This window comes from Scyliorhinus canicula, chromosome 2, assembly GCF_902713615.1.
Source record: "Scyliorhinus canicula chromosome 2, sScyCan1.1, whole genome shotgun sequence".
Classification (NCBI taxonomy): Eukaryota; Metazoa; Chordata; class Chondrichthyes; order Carcharhiniformes; family Scyliorhinidae; genus Scyliorhinus; species Scyliorhinus canicula.
Window position 1 is genome coordinate 212,795,816 of NC_052147.1, and position 23,943 is coordinate 212,819,758.

General features: G+C 49.7%; 1 protein-coding gene across 3 annotated transcripts in view; it reads left to right on the plus strand.

Moving 5' to 3' along the window:
- LOC119961939 (myosin light chain kinase, smooth muscle-like) overlaps positions 1-23,943 on the plus strand; it is a 552,422-nt gene that overhangs the window by 368,409 nt on the left and 160,070 nt on the right. For all 3 annotated transcript variants that reach the window (XM_038789529.1, XM_038789528.1, XM_038789530.1), the window contains one exon: positions 22,099-22,233. In XM_038789529.1, coding sequence (XP_038645457.1) covers positions 22,099-22,233 — 135 coding nt within the window. The remainder of the gene's footprint in view (positions 1-22,098; positions 22,234-23,943) is intronic.

Sequence of the window (23,943 nt, forward strand, 5' to 3'; positions counted from 1 at the left end):
CCCCGGCCGCGTGCCGCTGGAATTGGCGGGGCCACCGATTCTCCGGCCCGGATGGGCCAGCGGCCACGCCAATACGACAGAGTCCCACTGGCGCCGTTCACCCCTGGTCGCTGCCGGCAGGAACTCTGCAGGAATAGTCGGGGGGGAGCCTGTGGGGGGAGGAAAGGGGGAGCTCCTTCACTGGGGGGGGCCTCCGATGGGGTCTGGCCCGCGATCGCGGGCCACTGATCAGCGGGCCGGCCTCTCCCTCCTCCCCCCCCGGGCCTAATTTCTGGCACGGCCGGCCCCTGAACACCGACTCCATCTTGAGTCGGGGCCGGCGCGCTAAAGAAGTCCCCCGCGCATGCGCAGGATGGCGGGGCCCAACTGCGCATGCGCAGAATTGAGCTGGCCCAACTGCGGATGCGCGGGTTGGAGCCAGGCTGGAGCGGCGTGAACTGCTCCAGCGCCATGCTGTGGGGGGCAGAATCGTACGTAACTGGGCCTGGTTCGCGCCACCGTGAAACGCGACAGCATTCACAAAGGCGCGAACTCTTGGGCCCAATATTGGAGAATCGCCCCCCCCTGATTTGTGGTTTTCCCCCGAGCCGAGTGAATAAAGTTGCCATAATTTGTCTCCTGCCCCAATTTTAAAATTCTCATCCTTATCTTTAAAGACCTCCATGTTCTCCCCACCTCTGTAATCTCCTCTAACCCTACAAAACTCTGAGGCATCTGCGCTACTGAAATTCTGGCCTCTTGCACATCCCCAATTTAAATCCCTCACTGTTGGTGGCCATGGCTTCAACTAGTGAGGCCTTAAACTCTGGAATTCCCACATATCTACATCTCCACCTCATTTGGAACCTACGTCTTTGACCAAGACTTTGGTCATTTGCTCTAATACCTCCTTAAAATTTGTTTGACGATTCTCCTATGAAGCAGATTAAAGTTTACTACATTAAAGGGGCTATTTAAATGTAAGTTGTTGTTGTCGTCATTCAACTTTCGGTCCCGATTGTAATTAAACCCGAACAATTATTCTTTTCAACGCAGATGAAAGTTGATGCCCTGAAAAGTATTCTGAATACAGTCCATGTCTTCAGTACATTTATAATAGAAACATAGAAAATAGAAACATAGAAATATGAAGGCTGTATATTTTAAATTCTGAATTATTTGGACTGCATGTCAGGAGAATGAATGCTGCATCTTCTGCTTCTGGAGCTTTGAAATCATTTTTGTTCCGGTATTGCTTGCTTTGCTTTCTGTTATCCATACTGTAAATGGAAGCCAAACGCATGATTGTTTCATGCTGAGTGGATTTTAGTTTCCTACTCTAAAATAATAAACATCCTTCCATCATGTTTTTATATGGAAGGACAGTGGGAGCCAGTCACTGCAATTAGATATTCAAAATTATCACAATGTTTCTCACCCATCAAGGTTACCAATATTCTGCCCTGAAATACATTGCTCAGTGAGAAAGCTTGAGCCAGTGATGTGATTTACTTGAGATTGTTTTTATCATGAAGTCTCAATTTTGACATTGTGAGATTAGTTTACTGAAGACACATGTGTTCTTATTGACTTTCCCATGTGATATTATCTTTTATATGTGATTTATAGTTCCCAAAGCTCTAGATGTCTTTGTGAATGACAGAATGAAACCCAGACTTGCAAGCACATGCTGCGGTGGCCAAATCTTCTTAAAACGTAACATTTTTGCAAAAAGATTTAGATACTTTTTACCATGGCCCACTGTTTCCGATTTACATTTTGGGGAATTGAGCCTGGGGCTGGCAAGGAACTTATACACTGAACTAGCAAAATCTTGCAGTTTTGTTCATTGTTTTGATTTGTCTTATCCGCAGGAATACTTGCCCTCTGGTCACTGAAAACAAAGCAATTTGCTCCATACCATTGAGGCAAGCTAATTGTTCTCATTGATGAAGAATTCAAATGTGCAAGAATACGGATTTAAGTAGCTTTAAATAAAAGATTCATTCAAGGGTGACGATTTATCAGGAAAGGCCTTTGACGTAAAAAATATAAATTGTTCAGGAGGACACTAGTTGGTCTAAAGGTTTGGGGGGCAGGATCCCGTCCCTAAGAATGAATAATGAGACCCTGGGTGCCCCTGATGTTGGGACTTGGGAATCAATTCAATTAAGCTGCCATCTGCTCAGAGCTACCAGCATATTGAATGTCAGGTTGCTGCAGGTGCTGTAGCAGTCCTCATGTAAATGAGAAAGGATAGACAATCCAGTCTTGGACTAGCAGAAATGTAGCATGGCCAAGGGAGAATGATCTGATCTCGGGGTCAGGAGATGGGGGGGATTCATGGCTGGCTCATAGGGGTCTGTGGCCACATTTAACGGGAATCTGTAGACAGCCGAGACTTGGGGATAAGATAGAATCTATGGTTGGACATATCCGTGAAGGTTTCATCACTTAGCTCCTGCCTCCTGTAGCTTTGCACAGTCAAGCATTCTTTTTTCCCATTTCCAATATCTATATAACCTATCAACACAAGTGTTAAAAGCAAATGCAATAAACACACATTGGGCGGGATTCTTCGTCCCGCAGCACCCGTTTTCTGGTGCGGTGCACCCCGCCGGTGGCAGGATCCTCCATCCCAGCAGCCGGCCAATGGGGTTTCCTACTTTGGGCACCCCAATGCCATCGAGAAATTTGGGGAGGTGAGGTTGGGGGGGGGGGGGGGTGCGCTGCTGGTAAAGTGGAGGATCCTGCCCACAGATTCCAGCCCCTTATTTTTCATAACATCATAGAATTTTCAGTGCAGAAGCAGGCCATTCAGCTCATTGAGTCTGCACTGGCCCTTGGAAAGAGCACCCTACCTAAGCGCACGTCCTCACCCTAGCCCCGTAACCCAGCATGCCCACCTAACCATTTGGACGCTAAGGGGCAATTTATCATGGCCAATCCACCTAACCTGCATCTCTTTGGACTGTGGGAGGAAACTGGAGCACCCGGAGGAAACCCACACAGACACAGGGAGCAAGTGCAAACTCCACACAGTCACCCAAAGCCGGAATTGAACCCGGGTCGCTGGAGCTGTGAGGCAGCAGTGCTAAACACTGTGCTGCCATGCACCCTGTGATTTTTCTCCCAGATTATTCAAGCAATGCCAGCAGGAAATTTGTTCGCTTTTCCTGAATGCCACATTGAGAGCCATTCAGCAAGTGGGAAACATGCTGTCCAGTCACATTACTGGGATGTTGATTTATGTAGAAAGAAGGAATTAAGGGATATAGTGAGGTGAAAAAACATGCCTTATGAGACTTTGTCGTTGTTCCTGTTCCAAAAAATATGTTTTGTTCATACTACAAAACATCTGACGAGGACCATGAGTGATTTTTTAAAAAATTAAACACTTTTGAACTTCCTCCTTGAAGACTTTCTGCAACTAACACCATTCCTCCCTAAGCCTTCTCGTTTTTAGGTTCACTTTGGGGAGAGATGGTGAAGACACATTTCCTTTAATGAAGGTCAGTTCTGTATATTCATCTGTGAGATACGCCTTAACCGTCTATTCACATCCAGACACTGGAAAAATAGTCTGCTCTTCAAATATTGTATAAATATTCAAACAATAAATAAAAATAAACCATTCTATTCAAGTACCAGCTGAAAATAATATTTAAATATTCCCATACTGAGAAGAATATGGAAAACAGTTGAAAGCAAAACAGGTTTGATTTCAACAGGCATTAAAGAACACCATGGTATTGAATAATTAATGAAAGTCAATGTCCTAAGGCATAAATATCCTCTTCCCAATTGGCGGATAACTCTTTCTTATTGCTTTACTTGTCCATTGTAAACCCATTCCTTGTAAGTGCATCCAGTCACACACTCTCTCACACATCTTGAAGTCATCCATTAGGTGCACTACAATAATAAATGGTGTACAGCTAGCTCTAGGTCTTGAATTTAGATCCAAATAGTGGCAATTATGATTGCTAGAAAGGATGACAGCATTGCTATGAAATAAACTATTGAAATGGATCCAGTTGGCCTACACCAACCTGAAGTGCGGGAATCAGCTCTTAAAATGAGCAGTAACCCAATCTAACCTCTGAAATTAGTGAAGTACTACAAAATGTAAATTGACTCATAGAACTTTGCAGTCGAGAAGCAAACAGTTAGCCTATGAAATCTATTGATGGCTTTCTGCAATTAAGTTATCCGTATTTACACTCAGTAGTTCGCTCTTCATATTCTTTATTATTCCTTCCTTTTCAAGCTGCAATGCAATTCTTTTCTAAAATAAATTATGGATTCTGTTTTAACAGTACTTTGTCACAGAGAATGCTACTTGCTAATCGTTTTCTGTAAAGAAATACTCTGTATATATCTTAATGTGTGTACATTGTGTGCAAGATGAGTAGCTCAGATTAGGCTGGAGCCTGGCAATATGCCCCTTTCATCAGGTTTTATTCCTTATAATTCAGCTCAAAAAGGATTTCCATTGCAAACTGCTGAAAGTGTGAGCTGATACCAGGATCTACAGGACATCTGGGATCTCAGTGAATAATGCGACCAGCGACTTATCCCCATAGCAAATTAGATTTAAGGATAATAAAAGAAACAGCCGAATGAAGGATGCGAGAACAAGATGAATTAAAATTGTGGTGGCTGGCCCCTTTTAAAGGGCGATCCTTTGTGGGCCACATGACAGGCCCAGAGCTTATGTGATGGAGTGTGCGAAAATTGGCCTATCAGATGTTTGGATGTGAACCTGGCTCTTGGGGGGTTTGGTCAGAGTTTGCTTGGGAGTCAAGGGAACAAGGCCTGTGTAGTAGTTAAGCTGATCTGTATCTAAAGTTCTTCTTACTTAAATAAACGACTGTTGTGATTTTACACTGCCTTGTCGCTTGCCTTGCAATACAATATTGGCAAAGAGAATAAATCAATCCGGTTGAAGGGAACTTCAGAGTCCTGAAAACGTAAAAGATCATCAGCAGTCGAATAGGCATGCCTCTATTCAGGAAAAGTGATCCGAAGGTTGAAAGTTGGGGTCAATGTGTCAGAGGGCTTCAATACTTTTCATTGCCAACTGAAACATGGCATAAGACCAACAGAAAGTAATGTTGCTTACAGTTTGCATCCCCCAAACATATAACCTTGTGCAAAGCTTAACATCTCCGTAGGCTCTGGACTCCCAAGTCCTTTGATCAATTGGTGTAACTAGTGAGGGACCATTACAATCCCTGAGCCTCCACTATTATGCAGCACTGTAAATTCCATTCAGCCATTAGAGGTCCTGGAGAAACAGTATCTGCTTTTGTTGCCAGATTTAAACAAATGTCAGAACATTGTGGATTTGGTACTTCTCTCAGTGACATGCTGTGGGACTGGTTGGTCGGTCGGATATTCAGAAGACATTGCTGGCAGAAACCAAGATATCCCTGGACAAAGTAATTCAGTTGGCTCAAGTGACTGAAAGTGCTGAGCAAAGTACTTTTGAATTACAAAGCGGGCAAAGCGAGCTGAACCAGTTATGGCGGGAAGCGGCAACCGCTGGAGGTACCTGAAGCGAGGGAGCAGCTGAGGCAGAGAAGAAGAAAAGTGATCAGCTGTCACCAGAATTAGAGGCTTCTTACCATTGCGGGGGAGGGCATTCCCAAGACAGTTGCAAGTATAAGGAATTCACCTGTTTCAAATATGAAAAGAAAGGCCATGGACAAGCCAGATGCAGAGTCAGACAGTCTACTCCAAGTTCAAAAACAAACGTCAAAAAGACTCCAGTGAACAATCTTGAGAAAGACCCTGAAGAAAAATCTTAACATGGTGAGCTTAAGTAAATCACCCCCCCCCCCCCCCCCCGCCATTTAGATTGTCCTTGTCGTCAACAGCCGTCCGCTTAAAATGGAGGCTGATGTAGGGGCATCTACCACAGTAGTGGGTGAGCAAATGTTTAGGTAATCCCAAGTTGGCACAGGCCTCAAATACACCAAATTAGATTTAAGCCATGTGTACCAGCATCTTATTGTGACTGTTTTTTATCCAACCTGTCTACCATTTTGGCATTCCTGAGTCAAATGCTGAAGATGAGTCAAGAAAGTTAATTACCATAAATACCCACAAAGATTGTTTCAATATACAAGACCGCCCTTTGGTATTTCATCAGCCGGCATTATATTTCAGCGCACAATGGAGAATCTTTTGCAGGGAATTCCAAAGGTTGTCATGTATCTGGACGATATCCTTGTGAGGGGAGCAAACCGGAGGAACACAGCAAATTTAGAAGAAGTCCTCAAGAGGTTTAAAGAAGCTGGGATTCAGTTAAAGTGAGAGAAGAGCATGTTTCAGACTGATGAGGTCATGTATTTAGCTTTCAGAGTTGATGCGAAGGGATTGCACTCAATTGAAGATAAATACGATAAAAGGGGGACCTGAACCAAGGAATATGTGGAATTAAAGTCTTGTTTCGGGATGGTCAATTATTACGGCTGTTTTTTTATCCAATCTGTCTACCATTTTGGCATCCGAGTCAACTGCTGAAGGAGCACCAATGTTGGAAGTGGGCAGATTCCCGGAGGAAGTCTTTCGATCAGGTCAAACTTGGAGCCATCAGCCTGGTTGGTCAAGCCCAACCTGGATAAACGCATCGTGGTCACTTGCGATGCATCACCATATGGCATTGGGGCAGTACTCTCCACAAAATGGAAGATGATTTGGAGATGCCGCCATTGAACTGGGGTGAACACAGTAAGAGGTCTTACAACACCAGGTTAAAGTCCAACAGATTTGTTTTGAATCACTTTCGGAGCACAGCTCCTTCCTCAGGTCACCTTCACATCCGGAACAATGTCTGTTGCTCAGAGGAAATATTCCTAGATCGACAAAGAAACTTTGGTGGTCATTTATGCTGTAAAGAAAATGTAATCAAAGTGTTTATGGCCGGCACTTCACCGTTGTCCCAGACCGTTGACCATTACTTGGAATTTTTTTGTGGCGATAAACCGCCAATAACATCGGCCCGAGTACAAAAATGGGCACTGCTCTTGGCTGCCTATTCGTATGTCTTTCAGCATAGACCAGGAACCCAGATATCAGGTGCAGACACTGTGAGCAGGCTTCCACTGCCACATACAATATCCGAACCTCCCAATCCACAGGAGGTCATCCTGGCTCTAAACTTTCTTGACACTCTACCTATTTCATCTGGCAACATTAAGACCTGACCAACAGAGACCCTGTGATGTTGAGAGTTAAAAGGATGGTTCTCACAGGCTGGCATTTTGAGAAGTCAGAAGAGATTAGGCCCTATATGCCAAGTAAAGATGAAATCACTTGTGAGGATGGGGTTCTCCTGGGGGGTTTCAGAGTGATCGTGGCACAACCGGCACGGCAGCCTCTTCTCCAAGAATTACAGAGGTCATTCAGGTCAGTCTAAAATGAAGATGTTGGCCAGGAGTTACGTTTGGTGGCCAGGTGGCCAGGAATCGCCAAGGAGATCGCAAGTATACACACAAGTATATGATGGTGCACAGACAGACATTGATTGACACACAGGATGACCAATGAACACACAGAACACAGCAGCCAATCACCAGACAGGACACAGCCACTATAAAGCCAGAGGGCACTAGTTTTCCCGCTCTCTTGGGATGCAGCCTCTGAGACAGTCAGAGCCTGTGAGCAACAACTGGAACATCCACCATGTGGTAGTAAGATAGTCTGGTCAGGTGAGCCTCAGGTCTCTAGTCAATTCAGCATAGTGTCAACCCACAGTTAAAGTACTTTTAATAGTTAAGAGTTCAATAAAATAGAGTTGCATTTCTTCAAGTGTTGGAAGCCTGTCTCTCTCACTGCTATAGTAAATGCAGTCCTCGCAGACCCAGCATACCCAACACATCAGGATGGTCAACCGATGCGAACAGTGCCAGACCCAACACAACCTTCCGCCTGCAGCAAATCTTCACCCTTGAGAGTGGTCAGGGTGTCTGTGGAGAAGGTTCCACATCAACTTTGCAGGTCCCTTTTTGGTTATGATGTTTTTCTTTGTTGTAGTTGCCCACTCAAAATGGCTGGATGTTCAGCTTTTGTGTTCGACCACTGCAGCAGCCACCATGGGCAAGCTGCGCTAAATCTTTGCCATTCACAACCTACCTGAGGTGATTGCCTCAGACAATGGTGCTGCCTTCACAGCCAAAGAGTTGTGGGAACCAGCACATAATGACAGCTCCCTATCACCTACATCAAATGGGCTGTCTAAAAGAGTAGTTCAGATGTTCAAAGCGTAATGAAAAAACAAGCTAAACAGCCCCTCCTGCTTTGTTTAACGGACTTCTTGCTCTCGTACAATTCAATCCTGAATACCACCCTGGCTGAGTTGTTAATCATAGAAACTCTACGGTGAAGAAAGAGTTCATTCAGCCCATCGAGTCTGCACCAACCTTTGGAAAGAGCATACTACTTAAGCCTACACCGCCACTGTATCCCCGTAACCCAGTAACTCGCCTAACCTTTCTGGACACTAAGGGCGGGATTCTCTGACCCCCTGCCGGGTCGGAGAATCGCCGGGGGGGCACCGTGAATCCCACCCCCGCCGGCCGCCGAATTCTCCAGCATCGGAGATTCGGCGGGGGCGGGAATCATGCCATGCTGATCGGCGGCCGCTCACAGCGGCCCCCCCCCGGGCGATTCTCCGGCCCGCGATGGGCCGAAGTCCCGCTGGTTCTTTGCCAGTGCTGCCGCCGTAAATTAGACTAGGTCCCTTACCGGCGGGACCTGGCAACGTGGGCGGGCTCCGGGGTCCTGGAGGGGGCGCAGGGCGATCTGGCCCTGGGGGGTGCCCCCACGGTTGCCTGGCCGTGAGGGCACTCTTTTCCTACGCACCGGCCGTGTCAGCCTCCGCGATGACTGACGCGTAGGTGAAACTCCCCCTGCGCATGCGCGGGGATGATGTCAGCAGCCGCTGCGCTCCCGCGTATGTGCGGACTCTTGCCGGCTGGCGGAGTCCCTTCGGCCCTGGCTGGCATGGCGCCAAAGGCCTTCCACGCCGGCCGATGAGGCACAAACCACTCTGGCGCTGGCCCAGCCTCTGAAGTTTGCACTTTTGCCCCATGTCTGCATGGGTTTCCTCTGGGTACTCCGGTTTCCTCCCACAGTCCAAACATGTAACTCTCTTTGTCTGTATATAATTATGAATAAGAGTTTTTCTGCTTTTGTATTTCAGGGATCTGTAAGGGAATTTAAGGGGAGAGGAATGCAGTATTGTGGCCCCGTTAAGGAGCGATCCTTTACCAGCCACATGACAGGTCCAGAGCCTATGGGGAAAGAGCACGTGAATGTTTGCCTATAAGGTGTTTAGGTGTGGCCCTGGCTGATGGGGGTTTTGGTCAGAGTTAGTTTGGGAGTCAAGGGAATGAGACCTGTGTCGTAGTTTTACTCCTCTGTATATAAAGTTCTTCTTCGTTAAATAAATCTCCTTTGTGATTTAACATTGCCTTGTCACTTGCCTCGCAATACAACAAAAGGCAAACTAGATACAGAAAGGAAATGAAAGAGAGAAAGAAAGATTAGATTGAAAGATATTGGAGACCAAGAGACAGAGAGAAAAATGTTTTTAAAATTAATTTTTTTAAATGTCTAAGAGTATTTTCCTGCCTGCAAAAACAAAATACCACCATTTCAGTTGTTCTCTTCCTGATCTGGAGAGGTTAAAAAACATATTGAAATCATTAAAAGTGTCCTGACTGTGTTAAACACTGGCCCAAACTCTCTATGGCTAATTCCATTCATTTTAACAGCAGAACTGTGGCAATTCCTTGAAATTCAAGGGAAGGTTAGCATGGAACTGTCATTTTCACAAGACAACAACAAAGCTGTATAAATCCTCCTGCGAATTGCTGGACAATTTACACATTAATAACAATCTGCACACTAGACTCTGCATTATTTTGCCAGAAAATTCTGGTCTGTTAGCATATTTGTGGTTAGATGAGAAAGGACTTATGTGATGTGTGACAGTTCAATTAGGGAGTCTGAGTTGCTGTGGCAACATGCTATTTTGCATGCATGTTGTAGTCTGGAGCTATGGATAATGATGGTCGGAGCTCCAACATTCTTTCAATCACACAGATGACCAGGAATCTCTCCCACTCTTACCGCCTGCCATTGGCATGTGTTGGAAAGATTTGCAGGTTGATACTCGGCCCATCTGGCTATACCATGAATGCACCTTCCAGTGCCATCAGGTCCTGGTGTGGGCCGAACACAGAGCTTCTGGCTCAAAGGCAGAGGTTATTCATAGAATTTACAGTGCAGAAGGAGGCCATTAGGCCCATCGACTCTGCGCAGGCCTTTGGAAAGAGCGTCCCACTTAGGCCCACACCTCCACCCCATCCCAGTAACCCCACCTAACCCTTTTGGACACTAAGGGTAATTTAGCATGGTCAATCCACCTAACCTGCACATCTTCGGACTGTGAGAGGAAACCGGAGCACCCGGAGGAAACCAACTTAGACACGGGGAGAACGTGCAGACTCCGCACGAACAGTTACCCAAGCCGTGAATCAAACCTGGGACCCTGGAGCTGTGAAGCAACAGTGCTAACCACTGTGCTATCATGCCGCCCCCATTGCACCACACAACCACCACGGAAGATTTATAGGCGGTTGTTAATACAGTGGTCAGACATAGCTGCAAGAAGGTCCCAAATTTTTCATTCCTTCATGTGATATGGGCACATTGGCAAGGTCTGCATTTATTGCCCATCAACAATTGTCCTTGAGAGAGTAGTGGTGAGCCTGCACCTTGAGCTGCCACAGTCCATGTGGTGTAGGTGCATCCACAGTTCTGTTCGGGAAGGGGTTCGAGGAGTTTGACCCAGTGGTAGTGAAGGAATGGTAAAATATTTTCAAGTCAGGATATAATGTGACTTGGAAGAGATTTTCCAAGTGGTGATGATCGCAGGCGCTTCCTGCCCTTATTCCTTTAGGCAGTGGAGGCCGCAGGTTTGGAAGCTGTTGTGACAGTTTCCGGTTACACTCCCGCTCAAGCGTAGTGAGGCCGGTGAATAGTGGGAGGGGCCAAAAATGAGATGCACGCTTGGTGTCAAACAGTTTGCGATGCAACAGGCCAGCTCTTGAAGGTGAAATGGGGATCTCACCATAGCGTGGCGAGAAACCATTTATCACTACTTAAGCCTCATTTTCATACAATCAATGAGAGCGACCCCATATCCAAATCTCCCGTCATTCATCAGACTCCCCAGCAAGTGCTCATGCTGACGCCGATTAGTACTCCTTTTGAAAAACGTGAACCTGGCGGAAGGGCTTCCATGGGGATCCGAGGAGGTGAGTAGCCACCTTTGCTCACAAAGAGCCTGGGTGTGCTGGGCTTGCCACCCCAATGCCAGGGGTGGGGCACCCTCCATTTGGATGGGCCGCCATGGGAGGGTAGGGGGGGAGGCGGTTGGGGGGGCCATTCCACCATGCCAACCACTGGATTCCAACCTCATTCTGGGGGCAACCCCTGTCCCTACCCGTCTGTCCCACCGATCATCCATACCTCCCACTGACTGCTGAAGCCTCTGACTGCGCAGCTGAAGGCTATCACTAATAAGGAATTGGGAACCATGGGTAAGTGAGCACTTGACACATGCCAAGTGGATTCCCATGGGTGAATGTGCCAGTCCCACCTTGATGACGGAACACTGTGGGAGGCAACACTACACATGCAGCAGCCAACATCCGAATTTGCCAGGAATGGGACACAGCTCTGGGACATGTCCATGGCCGGAGGATGGGGTGAGTGCCACGTGGGGGTGGGGGGGGGGGGGGGGGGGGGGGGTTTGCCTGGAGTGAAGGGCAAAGGGTCCAAGGATAAGCCGCATTGCAGAGAGAGGCATCATAATGGTTGTGCTTAAAGTTGTTTAATGTGCTGTACAATACCCCATTCCTGATAGTGTTGCCCCCCCCAACACCGCCCAACTCCCAACCCCACCCCCTCCCTATCTACACCCCTGCACCCCCTCCCCTCTACCCCGGTACTCTCAGTGATCTTCAACATGCCTGGCCCTCCTAGCTCTCCCAGTAGGTCTTGGTATTTTCCCGGGATGCAACCTGAGGTGGAGGCAGCCAGCTGCTTACCTTGTCCCATGGCCCTCGATGCCCCTAGCGGGCATCCTCTGGGGGCTCTGGAGCCGGAGGGCTCCATCCCACTTGTCGACGGCACATGCACAGCCGTGCCACCCTGTCCTGTGCTGCCTGCAAGATGCTGCCTCACCAGAGGGGTGGAACTCAGGGGCAGCTGGTGCCACTGTCACCACTCACTGGGGCGGGTCCAGGTTGACAACCAGCGACCCCTCCTCCTGCTCGGTGCCCATAGGGCCCTGGGGTTCACCTTGGGATGGAGGGGCAGCTGGTTTAAGCCCCGGCTACCCCTGCATCGTCTGGCTCCCCATGGTCTGCACCATGAAGTTGACACCCTCAGCGATGCTCCTCAGTGACTGGAACAAGCTCTGCAGTGTCTCAGCCAAGTGACAATATGTATATTGTAAGAATAATGAAGGATTAACAATTTACTGCAACTTCATCCAACCACTAGATGGCGATCAAACGCATACAAGTGGATCCCGTGATACTCTTGATTGGGGGGAGAAGGTTGTTAGGCAAGGTAGCGAATAGTCGTGTTATTAGGTGCTCTGTAACTAGAATCATAGTTTTAGTGAATCTGTTACCTTTTCTGCCTTAACAAGCAAATCAAATCTATTTTGTTGTAGTGTAAATAAATTAGCTTTGTTCAAAACTTAACTTGATGTTCTTTGTAAGACACTACACTTTGAAGCCATCCTCATTCAGAAAGCAAAGTTCATGACAAGCCATGCCCATCTGCGACTGGGACAAGCTCCGCAGCGCCTTGGCCGTGCTCATCTGAGAGCAGGACATGTCCCACAGAACCTCATCAAGATCGGCCTGGTACTGTGTGATATCCTCCAGCGAGGCAAACAGACGCTCAGCCGTGGCCGTCACCGACTGCGCAACGCCTTGGACACCTTCACTCATGGTGCTGACATCGTGCACCAGGCACTGCGGTCGCCTCGCCACCTCAGCAGTGTTGACCTTGGTGCCACTCATTGCCGGCGTCATCTCCTGAGCCTGTAGCCTCTTGTACTCCACCAAGCAGCTATTGATCTGCTGGAGTGACGCTGACATTGCCCTCTGAATTTCCTGGCTGCTCCCTATCGTCTCCATCAGCTCTGGGTAACCAACTTCCAGAGGCTCAGCACCAGGCTGGGACCCAGCTGGGTCCTGGGATCCAGCAGAACTCTGCCTGCTGTCTCGCCTGGGGGTTCCTGCCTCCACCTGATGTACATCAGCAGCAGTGTGGTACTCACCAGAGTGTGCCCCGGGAACCACTAACATGCCCCACCAAGGTGTGTGTATCTGTGCTGGTGGAGGGTGGGGATGACCGCTTTACCGCGACCATTATGGTGGCATCCTCGGAGCTCTCCTCCGAGGTCTTCTCCTCGGAGTCAGGAGAGGGGGCCACCGGGATGGGCTGGTGCTGTCGGCTGGAGGACCTGCAGGAGGATGGACAAGGACCCAAGGTAGCACAGTGGGTAGCACTGTTGCTTCACAGCTCCAGGGTCCCATGTTCGATTCCCGGTTTGGGTCCCTGTCTGTGTGGAGTCTGCCCGTTCACCCCATGTCTGTGTGGGTTTCCGTCGGGTGCTCAGGTTCCCTCCCACAAGTCCCAAAAGAAGTGCCGTTAGGTAATTTGGACACTGTGTACCCAAACAGGTGCTGGAGTGTGGCGACTCGGGGTTTTTCACACTAACTTCATTGCAGTGTTAATGTAAGCCTGTTTAGGGCAGCACGATGGCGCAGTGGATAGCACTGCTGTCTCACGACACCAAGGTCGCAGGTTAGATCCCAGCTCTGGGTCACTATCTGTGTGGAGTTTGCACATTCTCCCTGTGTTTGCATGGGTTTCACCCCCACAACCCAAAGATGTGCAGGGTAGGTGCATTGGCCACGCTAAATTGCCCCTTAATTGGAAAAAATGAATTGAGTGCTCTAAAAAAAAATTTTTTTGATGTAAGCCTACTTGTGACAATAAAGATTATTTTTTAAAAATTAAATATGTGGGTCAGTGGGAGAGATGGGTCAGTCAGTAAGGCAATCACTACTCATGTTTGACACATCCTCCTGGTGGATCCCAATGGTTCCTCACCTCTGCGGTGTTCACCAGCCTCCGTGTTGGTGACCACCCGGTCCTCGGCCACACCGGTCACCTGCAGGGCACGCTCTTCGGAAGGAGCTTCTCCTGAGTAGACACAGAGAGAGAATCATTAGCCACACATGTGGTTCAGTGGTGGGAGAGGGGGTGTGAAGGTGGAGTGGGGGGAAGGGGAGGGAGGGCTGGGGTCACTTGGAGATTTGGGGAGGGGTGAATGCTTCATTGGGGGGGGGGGGGGGGGGGGGAGTTTGGTGCCTACTCACTCGTGCAGCCCAGTGTAGGTCGTTGACCTTTCTGCACTGCAGGCCAGTCTTCTTGTTCATACTGTTGGAACTAACGGCTTCCGCCACCTCATCCCAGGCAGCACTTGCTGCCCTGTGGCTCACCCTCCGTGAACCCCGGGGAACAGAACATCCCTCCTGGTCTCCACCGTGTAGAGGGGCCTCCCTAGCTAAGAGTTCGCGAATCTTGGGGCTGGCCTTAGGGGCCTCCATAAGTGGACCGATTAACTTTGAATAACGTTGCCGGTTTTGCTGGGCCAAGTGGCGGGAAATGCGCGGCAACTTCCACTCACTAGTTCGCTACCACACTTTGAAATGTTTACAGGAATCGCGCCCACAAACCTGCATCGTACTTTGTAGTTTTTCAGATTGCTGCTATTCCTCATTCCAGCTACCCACAGAGACCTTTGTCCCATGGAACATACCTAGGAGGGTATATCTTCACAACACAGAAATTGTGGCCTGGATTCTACAAACCCCCGCCGGGTCGGAGAATCCCTGGGGCACCGCGTGAACAGCGCCACGCCGCTCCAACGCCGGGACGCGATTCTCAACAGAGCGGAGAATCGGTGCCATTGGCGCCAGCGTGGTTGGCGCGGCGCAGGTCGGGGTCCGCTCTACGCGGCCCCCTGCTCGATTCTCCGACCCGGATGGGCCGAGCAGCCATAGCAAAAAACCCGAGTCCCGCCGGCAGCATTCTAACATGCTTTGATCTGGCGGGACCTCGGCACTGAAGGGTCTGGGGGCAGCCTGTGGGGAGGGAGGGTCCCACCCCAGGGGGGTTTGGGGGGGCCTCCATTGTGGCCTGGCCCGCAATTGGGGCCCACAGATTGGTGGGCTGGCCTCTCACGCTGGGGGCCTCCTTTCTTCCGCGCCGGCTCCTGGAGCCCTACGCCATTTGGCGTCGGGGGTGGCACAGAGAAGAAAGCCACTGCACATGCACGCGTTGGCGCCGGTGCCACTGCGCATGCGCGGACCCCGCCCTGCCCAGTTGATGCCGGGGTCAGCCGCTGGAGTGGCATGGGCCGCTCCAGCGCCATGCTGGCCCCCTGTGGCCCAGAGAATCGGGCGCCGGAAGGCCTGTTGACGCCGGAATAAAACACTCCTGCTTTTACGCCGGCGTCAACACTTAGCTGCCCGATGGGAGAATCCCTGTGATTCTTGAGGCCTAGTCAGCCTAGGTAGCACAATGGTTCGCACTGTTTCGTCACAGCACCAGAGTCCCAAGTTCGATTCCTGATATGTGTCTGTGCGGAGTCTGCATGATCGCCCTGCGTGGGTTTCCCCCGGCTGATCCGGTTTCCTCCCAAGTACCGAAAGACGTGCCTCTTAGGTGAATTGGACAATTTGAATTCTCCCTCTGTGTACCCGAACAGGCGTCGGAGTGCGGCGACTAGGGGATTTTCACAGTGTTAATGTAAGCCTACTTGTGACATTAATAAAGATTATTGTAATAACAATCATTAGATTATTATTATTATTATCATCGCATCTAGAACATAGAACAGTACAGCACAGAACAGGCCCTTCGGCCCTCAATGTTGTGCCGAGCCATGATCACCCTACTCAAACCCACGTATCCACCCTATACCCGTAACCCAACAACCCCCCCCTTAACCTTACTTTTTTATTAGGACACTACGGGCAATTTAGCATGGCCAATCCACCTAACCCGCACATCTTTGGACTGTGGGAGGAAACCGGAGCACCCGGAGGAAACCCACGCACACAGGGGGAGGACGTGCAGACACCACACAGACAGTGACCCAGCCGGGAATCGAACCTGGGACCCTGGAGCTGTGAAGCATTTATGCTAACCACCATGCTACCCTGCTGCCCCTGTACTTTAAATTTCCAACCTCCAATGCCTCCAGATCAATGGAATTTTTTCAAGGGTTCAGTGGTGCCTTCAATTATGTTTGTGCTCAATAAGTGCATTCTTGGAAGGTTTGGTTTGTGTTTCTCAGTTTACCTCACCTGGCAGGACTATTCAATGTTGTTTTATGGAGTTTGCATGATGACTTTGTCTGTGGCACTCCATACACCAGCAATTGTTTCCACTAGCCTTGCGCGGCCCTCTTTGGAGCTTGCATTATTCTGGTTTCTGGCCCAGCTTATCCCACATCGCGTCATCAGAGAAGATGATCCTTAGCCTTCCGGCAGATCTTTTCTCGAGTCAATTGTGTTATGTATTCAATACTTTCTATTTGAGCTGCTGAAAGCCCTCAATCAGTTACATTGTTGAATGTCCCCAATATTGAAATCAGGTTGACACCACCATTATAGCTAGATCAGCCCACATCACACAGGGTGGACATGAATAAGACACTACCTTAGTTCTGCTGAAGATTTCACCCATTGAAAATTCTCTGCCATTGCATCTTAAAATGAATCCTTGTAAATGCCACAAAAGTTGTCGTCATAATATACATCTATGTATATAATGGAGTGCAGACAGGCAGTGATCAACACACAGGATGACCAGTAAGCACACAGAACACAGCAGCCAATCACCAGACAGGACACTACCACTATAAAGCCAGAAGGCACTAGGTTTCCCGCTCTCTCGGGACCCAGCCACTGAGACAGTCAGAGTTCGTGAGCTAGCCAGTGTAAACACCACGCGGTAGCTGGTCAGGCTAGTACTAGGTCTCCAGTCAAGTCAGCATAGTGTCAACCCACAGTTGAACATGTATATTAGTTAAGACGTTAAATAAAATCGTGTTGCATCTTATCCAGTGTTAGAGGTCTGTCTCTCGCCACACTGCATCAAGTGCAGTCCACATCGACCCAGCCCACCCAACACATCATGGTACCAGTGAGTGATACTGCAATTTGACGGACCTACCTTGAGTGAATCAGCGTTGACCAGCAAGCAGCCATCCGGTGACATGGAAAACGTCCGTCCTCCTCCGCAGCTCTGCATCGCCGGCAACCTCGGTACAAATTGGAAGATCTTCAAACAAAAGTTCCTCCTATATATCGAAGCCACCGACCTCGAGGCCGCATCAGATGATAGGAAGATCGCACTATTCCTCTCCACAACGGGGGACCACGCCATCCACATCTACAACTCCTTTACATTCGCTGAAGGCGAAGAAGTGACAAAATTTTAAACAGTCCTGCTGAAGTTCGACAGCCACTGCGACATTGAGGTGAATGAGAGCTTTGAACGGTACATTTTCCAGCAGAGGCTTCAGGGTAAGGATGAACCTGTTCAGTCCTTTTTGACCCATCTCCTCATCCTCGCGCAGTCATGTAACTATGACTCGACAGCTGATTCCATGATCCAGGATCAGATCGTTTTCGGGGTCCACTCCGATTCCCTTCGCCAGCAGCTCCTGAAAGTCAAGCAGCTCACCCTCACCATCGCCATCGAGACGTGTGTTGTCCACGAACATGCTAACAATCGATACTCCCACATCAGGGCGGCAGAGAATGCAAAGCTAGCCTCCCACGAGGCGGAACGGGTGCAGGCTATCGCACAAATGCAGGGCCTAAGCATCGACAAGAGTGGCCATTTCACGCACTTTTCCCGGGCCGCTGCGTAGAACGCGCTGACGTTGGCATCATGACGTGTCCGAATTGTGGCTCCGCCCATTTACTGCGACAATGTCCGGCAAAAGCACGACGGTGTCAATAGTGTCGCAAACTTGGCCACTACGCAGTCCTTTGCAGATCTGCTCCACTGCCCAGCAGCCAGCAATCCCAGCCACGGCGCAGAAGTGTCCGTTCAATACAGCAAGGCATGCCAGATTCCGATCCCGACAGCCCAACAGATCCTGATGCTGAGTGCCTCAAATCCCAACTCCGGGTGGGCATCATTACGAAGCGTACGCTGCCTCTCACCAAGACAGTGAAGCACCTCCCGATCCTCAGCGTGGATCCTGACGACGAGTGGTGTGCTGTCCTCACAGTTAACAAGGCTCGCATCTGCTTCAAACTGGACACCGGCGCATTGGCGAACCTCATCTCGAAATCCGATCTCGACACCATCCGCGTCAGACCAAGTATTCTTCCACCGGCCTGTCAGCTCCTTGACTACAATGGCAATGCCATAGCTGCCAGTGGCTCGTGCCAACTTGGAGTGTCCAATAAGTCGATTAAAGTGATGCTGCGGTTTGAGATCGTCAGACCTGACAGAGCATCCTGCTCTGTGCTCGGGCCTGCAAGCGCTTGAACCTGGTTCAGTGAGTCCACACCATGTCATTGTCAGAGGCGACGGCCTCACCTGATGAAAACTTCCAGGCTGATATTGATGACATCATCACGCAGTACCACAGCATGTTCGATGGAATGGGCACGCTCCCATACTGATACAAAATCCTGCTCAAACTGAACGGCACCCCTACAATTCATGCACCACGTCGGGTGCCGGCACCCCTCAAGGATCGCCTCAAGCAGCAATTACAGGACCTCCAGGACCAGGGCATCATATCAAAGGTCACAGAACCCACGGACTGGGTCAGCTCCATGGTCTGCGTCAAGAAGCCGTCAGGGGAGCTTCGGATCTGCATCGACCCCAATGATCTAAACCACAACATTATACAGGAGCATTACCCGATACCAAAACATGAAGAGTTGACCAGTGATATGGCTCATGCCAAATTCTTTACGAAGCTGGACGCCTCCAAGGGATTCTGGCAAATACAGCTGGACGCATCCAGTCGCAAGCTGTGCACATTCAATACCCCGTTCGGTTGCTACTGCTACAACCGGATGCCCTTTGACATCATCTCTGCCTCAGGTATTTCACCGCATCATGGAACAGATGATGGAGGGTATCGAGGGGGTGCGAGTGTATGTTGACGATGTCATAATCTGGTCCACAACTCCTCAAGAACACATCGATCGCCTCAAGCAGGTATTCCACAGAATCCATGAGCATGGTCTCCAACTCAACAGGGCCAAGTGCTCATTCGGTCAATCAGACATCAAATTCCTTGGTGACCACATCTCGCAGCAAGGCATGCGGCCAGATGCTGACAAGGTTTCGGCGATCAACACCATGAAGACCCCGGAGGACAAGAATGCAGTCCTCCGCTTTTGTGGGATGGTCAACTTCCTCGGGAAATTCATTCCCAATATGGCGTTCCACACCCCAGCCCTCCGTCATCTCGTCAAAAAGTCGACGGAATTCCAGTGGCTGCCCACGCATGAAAAGGAATGGCGTGAGGGCGAAGCTCACCACAGCCCCGGTTCTGGTATTCTTCGACCCAACCAAGGAGACCAAGATATCCACTGACGCAAGCCAGGATGGCATTGGGGCGGTACTCCTCCAATGGGATGACTCCTCGTCCTGGCCTCCAGTGGTGTATGCCTCCAGAGCCATGATGCCCACTGAGCAACTGTACGCTCAGATTGAGAAGGAATGTCTGGGCCTCCCAACAGGAATCAACGAGTTTCACGACTATGTCTATGGCCTGCCAAAATTCACGGTAGAGACTGACCACAGACCACTAGTCCACATAATCCAGAAGGATTTAAAATATGTGACGCCTCGGTTACAGCGAATCCTTCTTAAGCTACGCCGCAATGACTTTGAACTTGTCTACACGCCAGGCAAAGAGCTCATTGTTGCAGACGCCCTTTCCAGGTCCATTACCACACCGTGTGAACAAACTGACTTAATCTGCCACATTGACACGCAGGTGCAATTGTGTGCCACCAACCTTCCGGCCACTGATAAGAGGGTGATCCAAATTCATGAGGAAATGGCCAAGGATCCTCTGCTACATCGTGTGATGCAGCACCTTACAAATGGCTGGCAGAAGGGACAATGTCCCCAGTTCTACAACGTCAAGGACGACCTGACGGTGGTGGACGGCATCCTCATGAAGCTCGACAGGATCGTGATTCCTCAGAGCATGCGAGCTATGGTGTTCAGCCGACTCCATGAGGGTCACCTTGGGGTCGTGAAATGCCGACGCAGAGCTCGGGAGGCAGTCTATTGGCCGGGCATCAGCCAGGACATTGCCAACACGATCCTCAACTGCCCTACATGTCAGAAGTTTCAGCCAGCTCAACCCAAAGAAACTTTGTAGCAACATGAGATAGTGACCTCTCCGTGGTCCAAAGTAGGTGTCGATCTTTTCCATGCCAAGGGGCGTGACTATGTCCTCCTGGTCGACTACTTCTCCAGTTACCCAGAAGTGGTGAAACTGTCCGACCTCACGTCGAAGGCAGTGTTCAAAGCCTGGAAAGAAACATTCGCCAGGCATGGGATGCCGCTCACGGTGATGAGTGACAACGGTCCCTGTTTTTACAGCCAGGAATGGTCTGATTTTGCCCGGTCCTACAACTTCAGTCACGTAACCTCCAGCCCCCACTACTCGCAGTCAAACGAGAAGGCTGAAAAATGAGTCCATATTGTTAAGAGGTTGCTATGCAAGGCTGCATATTCAGGCTCCGACTTTAACCTGGCACTGCTGGCATACAGGGCAACCTCGCTGTCCACTGGGTTGTCTCCAGCCCAGATACTCATGAATCGCACTCTGGGAACCACGGTTCCAGCCATCCATGTTCCAGACCTTGACCACCTCACGGTCGTACAAAAAATGCAGCAGTCTCGGGCCCAACAGAAATCCGTATATGATGCTCATGCCACGGATCTACCAGAGCTGGTCCCATCTGATCGTGTTCGTGTACAGTTGCCTGATGGCGGCTGGTCAGCCAGAGCTGTGGTGGTCAAGCAAGTGACCCCAAAATTGTTCCTTCTCCGCATGGCTGATGGCTCCTTGCTATGGTGCAACAGATGGGCACTGCGCAGTGTTCCACGCCCGCCACCTAACCAAAATGCCCCGCCACTCACAATGCTTCCTCTGGACGTGCCCTACCATGAGGCCACCAATCTACCAGCAATCCTGCCGGCCCCTGCGACCACCGCATTGGCAGTGGTCCCGCCTATCCAAGTGCAGGCGGCCCCTGATTCATCCCTGCGGCGATCAACAAGAATTCGTCGCCCACCACAAAGACTAAATTTATAGATTGAACTTTTGTACATCTTGTTACCTCATCGTTTTGACCTCTGTAAATATTGTTTTATCGTTTCATCTGCCCTATATCTGCACTAGGGACACCTTCCTATGTATATAAGTTCATTTTAACACATTCTGTATATAGTCAGGCACATATACATATCCACACGCACTCTCACCTTAATATTTATTATCTAAAAAAAAGGGGGGGAGATGTCATAATACACATCTATGTATATAATGGAGTGCAGACAGGCAGTGATTGACACACAGGATAACCAGTAAGCACACAGAACAGAGCAGCCAATCACCAGACAGGACACTACCACTATAAAGCCAGAGGGCACTAGGTTTCCCGCTCTCTCTGGACCCAGCCACTGAGACAGTCAGAGTTCGTGAGCTAGCCAGTGCAAACACCACGCGGTAGCTGGTCAGGCTAGTACTAGGTCTCCAGTCAAGTCAGCATAGTGTCAACCCACAGTTGAACATGTATATTAGTTAAGACGTTAAACGAAATCGTGTTGGATCTTATCCAGTGTTAGAGGTCTGTCTCTCGCTACACTGTATCAAGTGCAGTCCACGTCGACCCAGCCTGCCTAACTCATCAGTTGTTTTAACCAGAGATTTTGTTTTGTAAACAGAAAGAAAGAGCACCAAGACTGAGAGTGCAAGTGTCGAAGATTCCAAAAGAACTTTTGCTCCAGTCATCCTTAAGGAGCTGACTGACCTGCAGGTTATGGATGGTAGCCAAGTGAGAATGACGATGGAGGTGGCAGGTGAGGCAATCAGTGTGAGCAAATAGTATTGAATCTCTAAGTGAGACTGTTTTTTGCCACTTGCCTGTTGATTTTAATTGTGGCAAGGTTGTAAATATCAGAATAGGGCAGAAGAAGGCTACACCAGTTAAGTGATGGGAATGTACGTCACAATAATGGCCACTCCAATGTTTCTGTTCCCAGAAAACAACTACACCTGGCCAGTAACAAGATGCACCCATCTATTTAATGTAGGTCGGGGGTAAAGCGTTTCATTTCCCGCCTGCAAATGCAGTTCCAACTTCCTCCTCCTCCTCCTGTCCATGAGGATGTCGGTAGTTTGGCCTTCTCAGGCATACCCACTCCTCTTCAGACTGTTAGATTATGAAGTAGGCAATAGACAAGTTTCTGGGGTTTTCGGAAATCTCCTTGTAGTTTCCTCTTGGTGCCTGCCACTTGCTTTCTGCACTTGCGACCATCAGACAGACTGCTTTGATTGACGTCCCTATGTGGGCTCGAAGATCAAACAGCAAAAGAAAATGATATTGCCACTTTACTGGTGTGATATGTCAATCATCAGTATATTTTGAATGTAAACCTGTGGCACATAACTGTGAAGTGAAGGGGCTGGCAACGGATCACCTCTGATTCCCCACGTAAAACTGACACAGCCGATAGAGTCATCCTGGAGAATCACCACAAGTGCACAGAGCCCCTGAAGTGCCTTTGCACCTAAAGGTGATGGGCAGGCTTCTCTGTTTCAGAAATTAAGGGCGCAATCCTCTAGCCACACTGCACCAAGAAAGCAGCTCACCGTGGCTCCGCATGGCTGTTGAAAGCCGGGAGACCCCGCACCTGGGATCTACCCAGTTTGTAATGCCTCGCGATATTCAATGCTATCTCGTGAGATGTTGCAAGGTGAATCCCGCCCACAATGAGCGGGATCACTTTTTGTCAAATTTGCATATTAGAGCGAGGCAGTAAGCCTCACTCTAATATGCAGATTCCCGAGGTACCTGAGGCTTTGGGATTCAATCTCTTCGCCTTAGGGACCTTGGACGAGCGCTGTTTGGTGCTGGTTCCCACAAATGGGCACCTGACGGGATGGCACACGTGAGAGTCCAAGGGGATTAGAGGCCCCCAGCTGTATGCCCTTTGGGAAGGGTGGGGCCCCAGGCACTGCTGGTGCCATCTGTGCACCAGCCTGGCACTGCCAAGCTGGCATTTTTTGCACGCCAATCGGGCCGGGGTTGCCTGGCGTGGGGGTAGGCAGGGCTGGGGGACCCTCCTATGTTTCATTTTGACTGGTCTGGGATTCATTTGGGGCCACCCAGGGAGAAGGCGACGCACATCCCTAGAGAGAGAGAAAATACCGGAGGGGAACCATTGGACTTGTGGACTTCGCCAATGCAGAGCAGCGGGTACTGGACCTGGTCGGTGGGCCCAGAGAGAGGGCAGCCACTAAGGCAAAGGTCAGTATCAGGCAACTAAATGAGACCCTGTTGCTTAGCGGTTTCCCAAGGTATGCGTGACACAGTCGCACCACACGCCCCCTACACCACCCCTCACATCATACTCCCCACCACACCATCCCCCACACCATCCCCCACACCATCCCATCTCCTCCACACCACCCAACACCCCAACACATGACCCAATGATGTGTCATGTCTTGTGTTTTGATGGTCAACTGCCGATGAGGCGGACCCTTCTGATAACCCCAACCCCAAT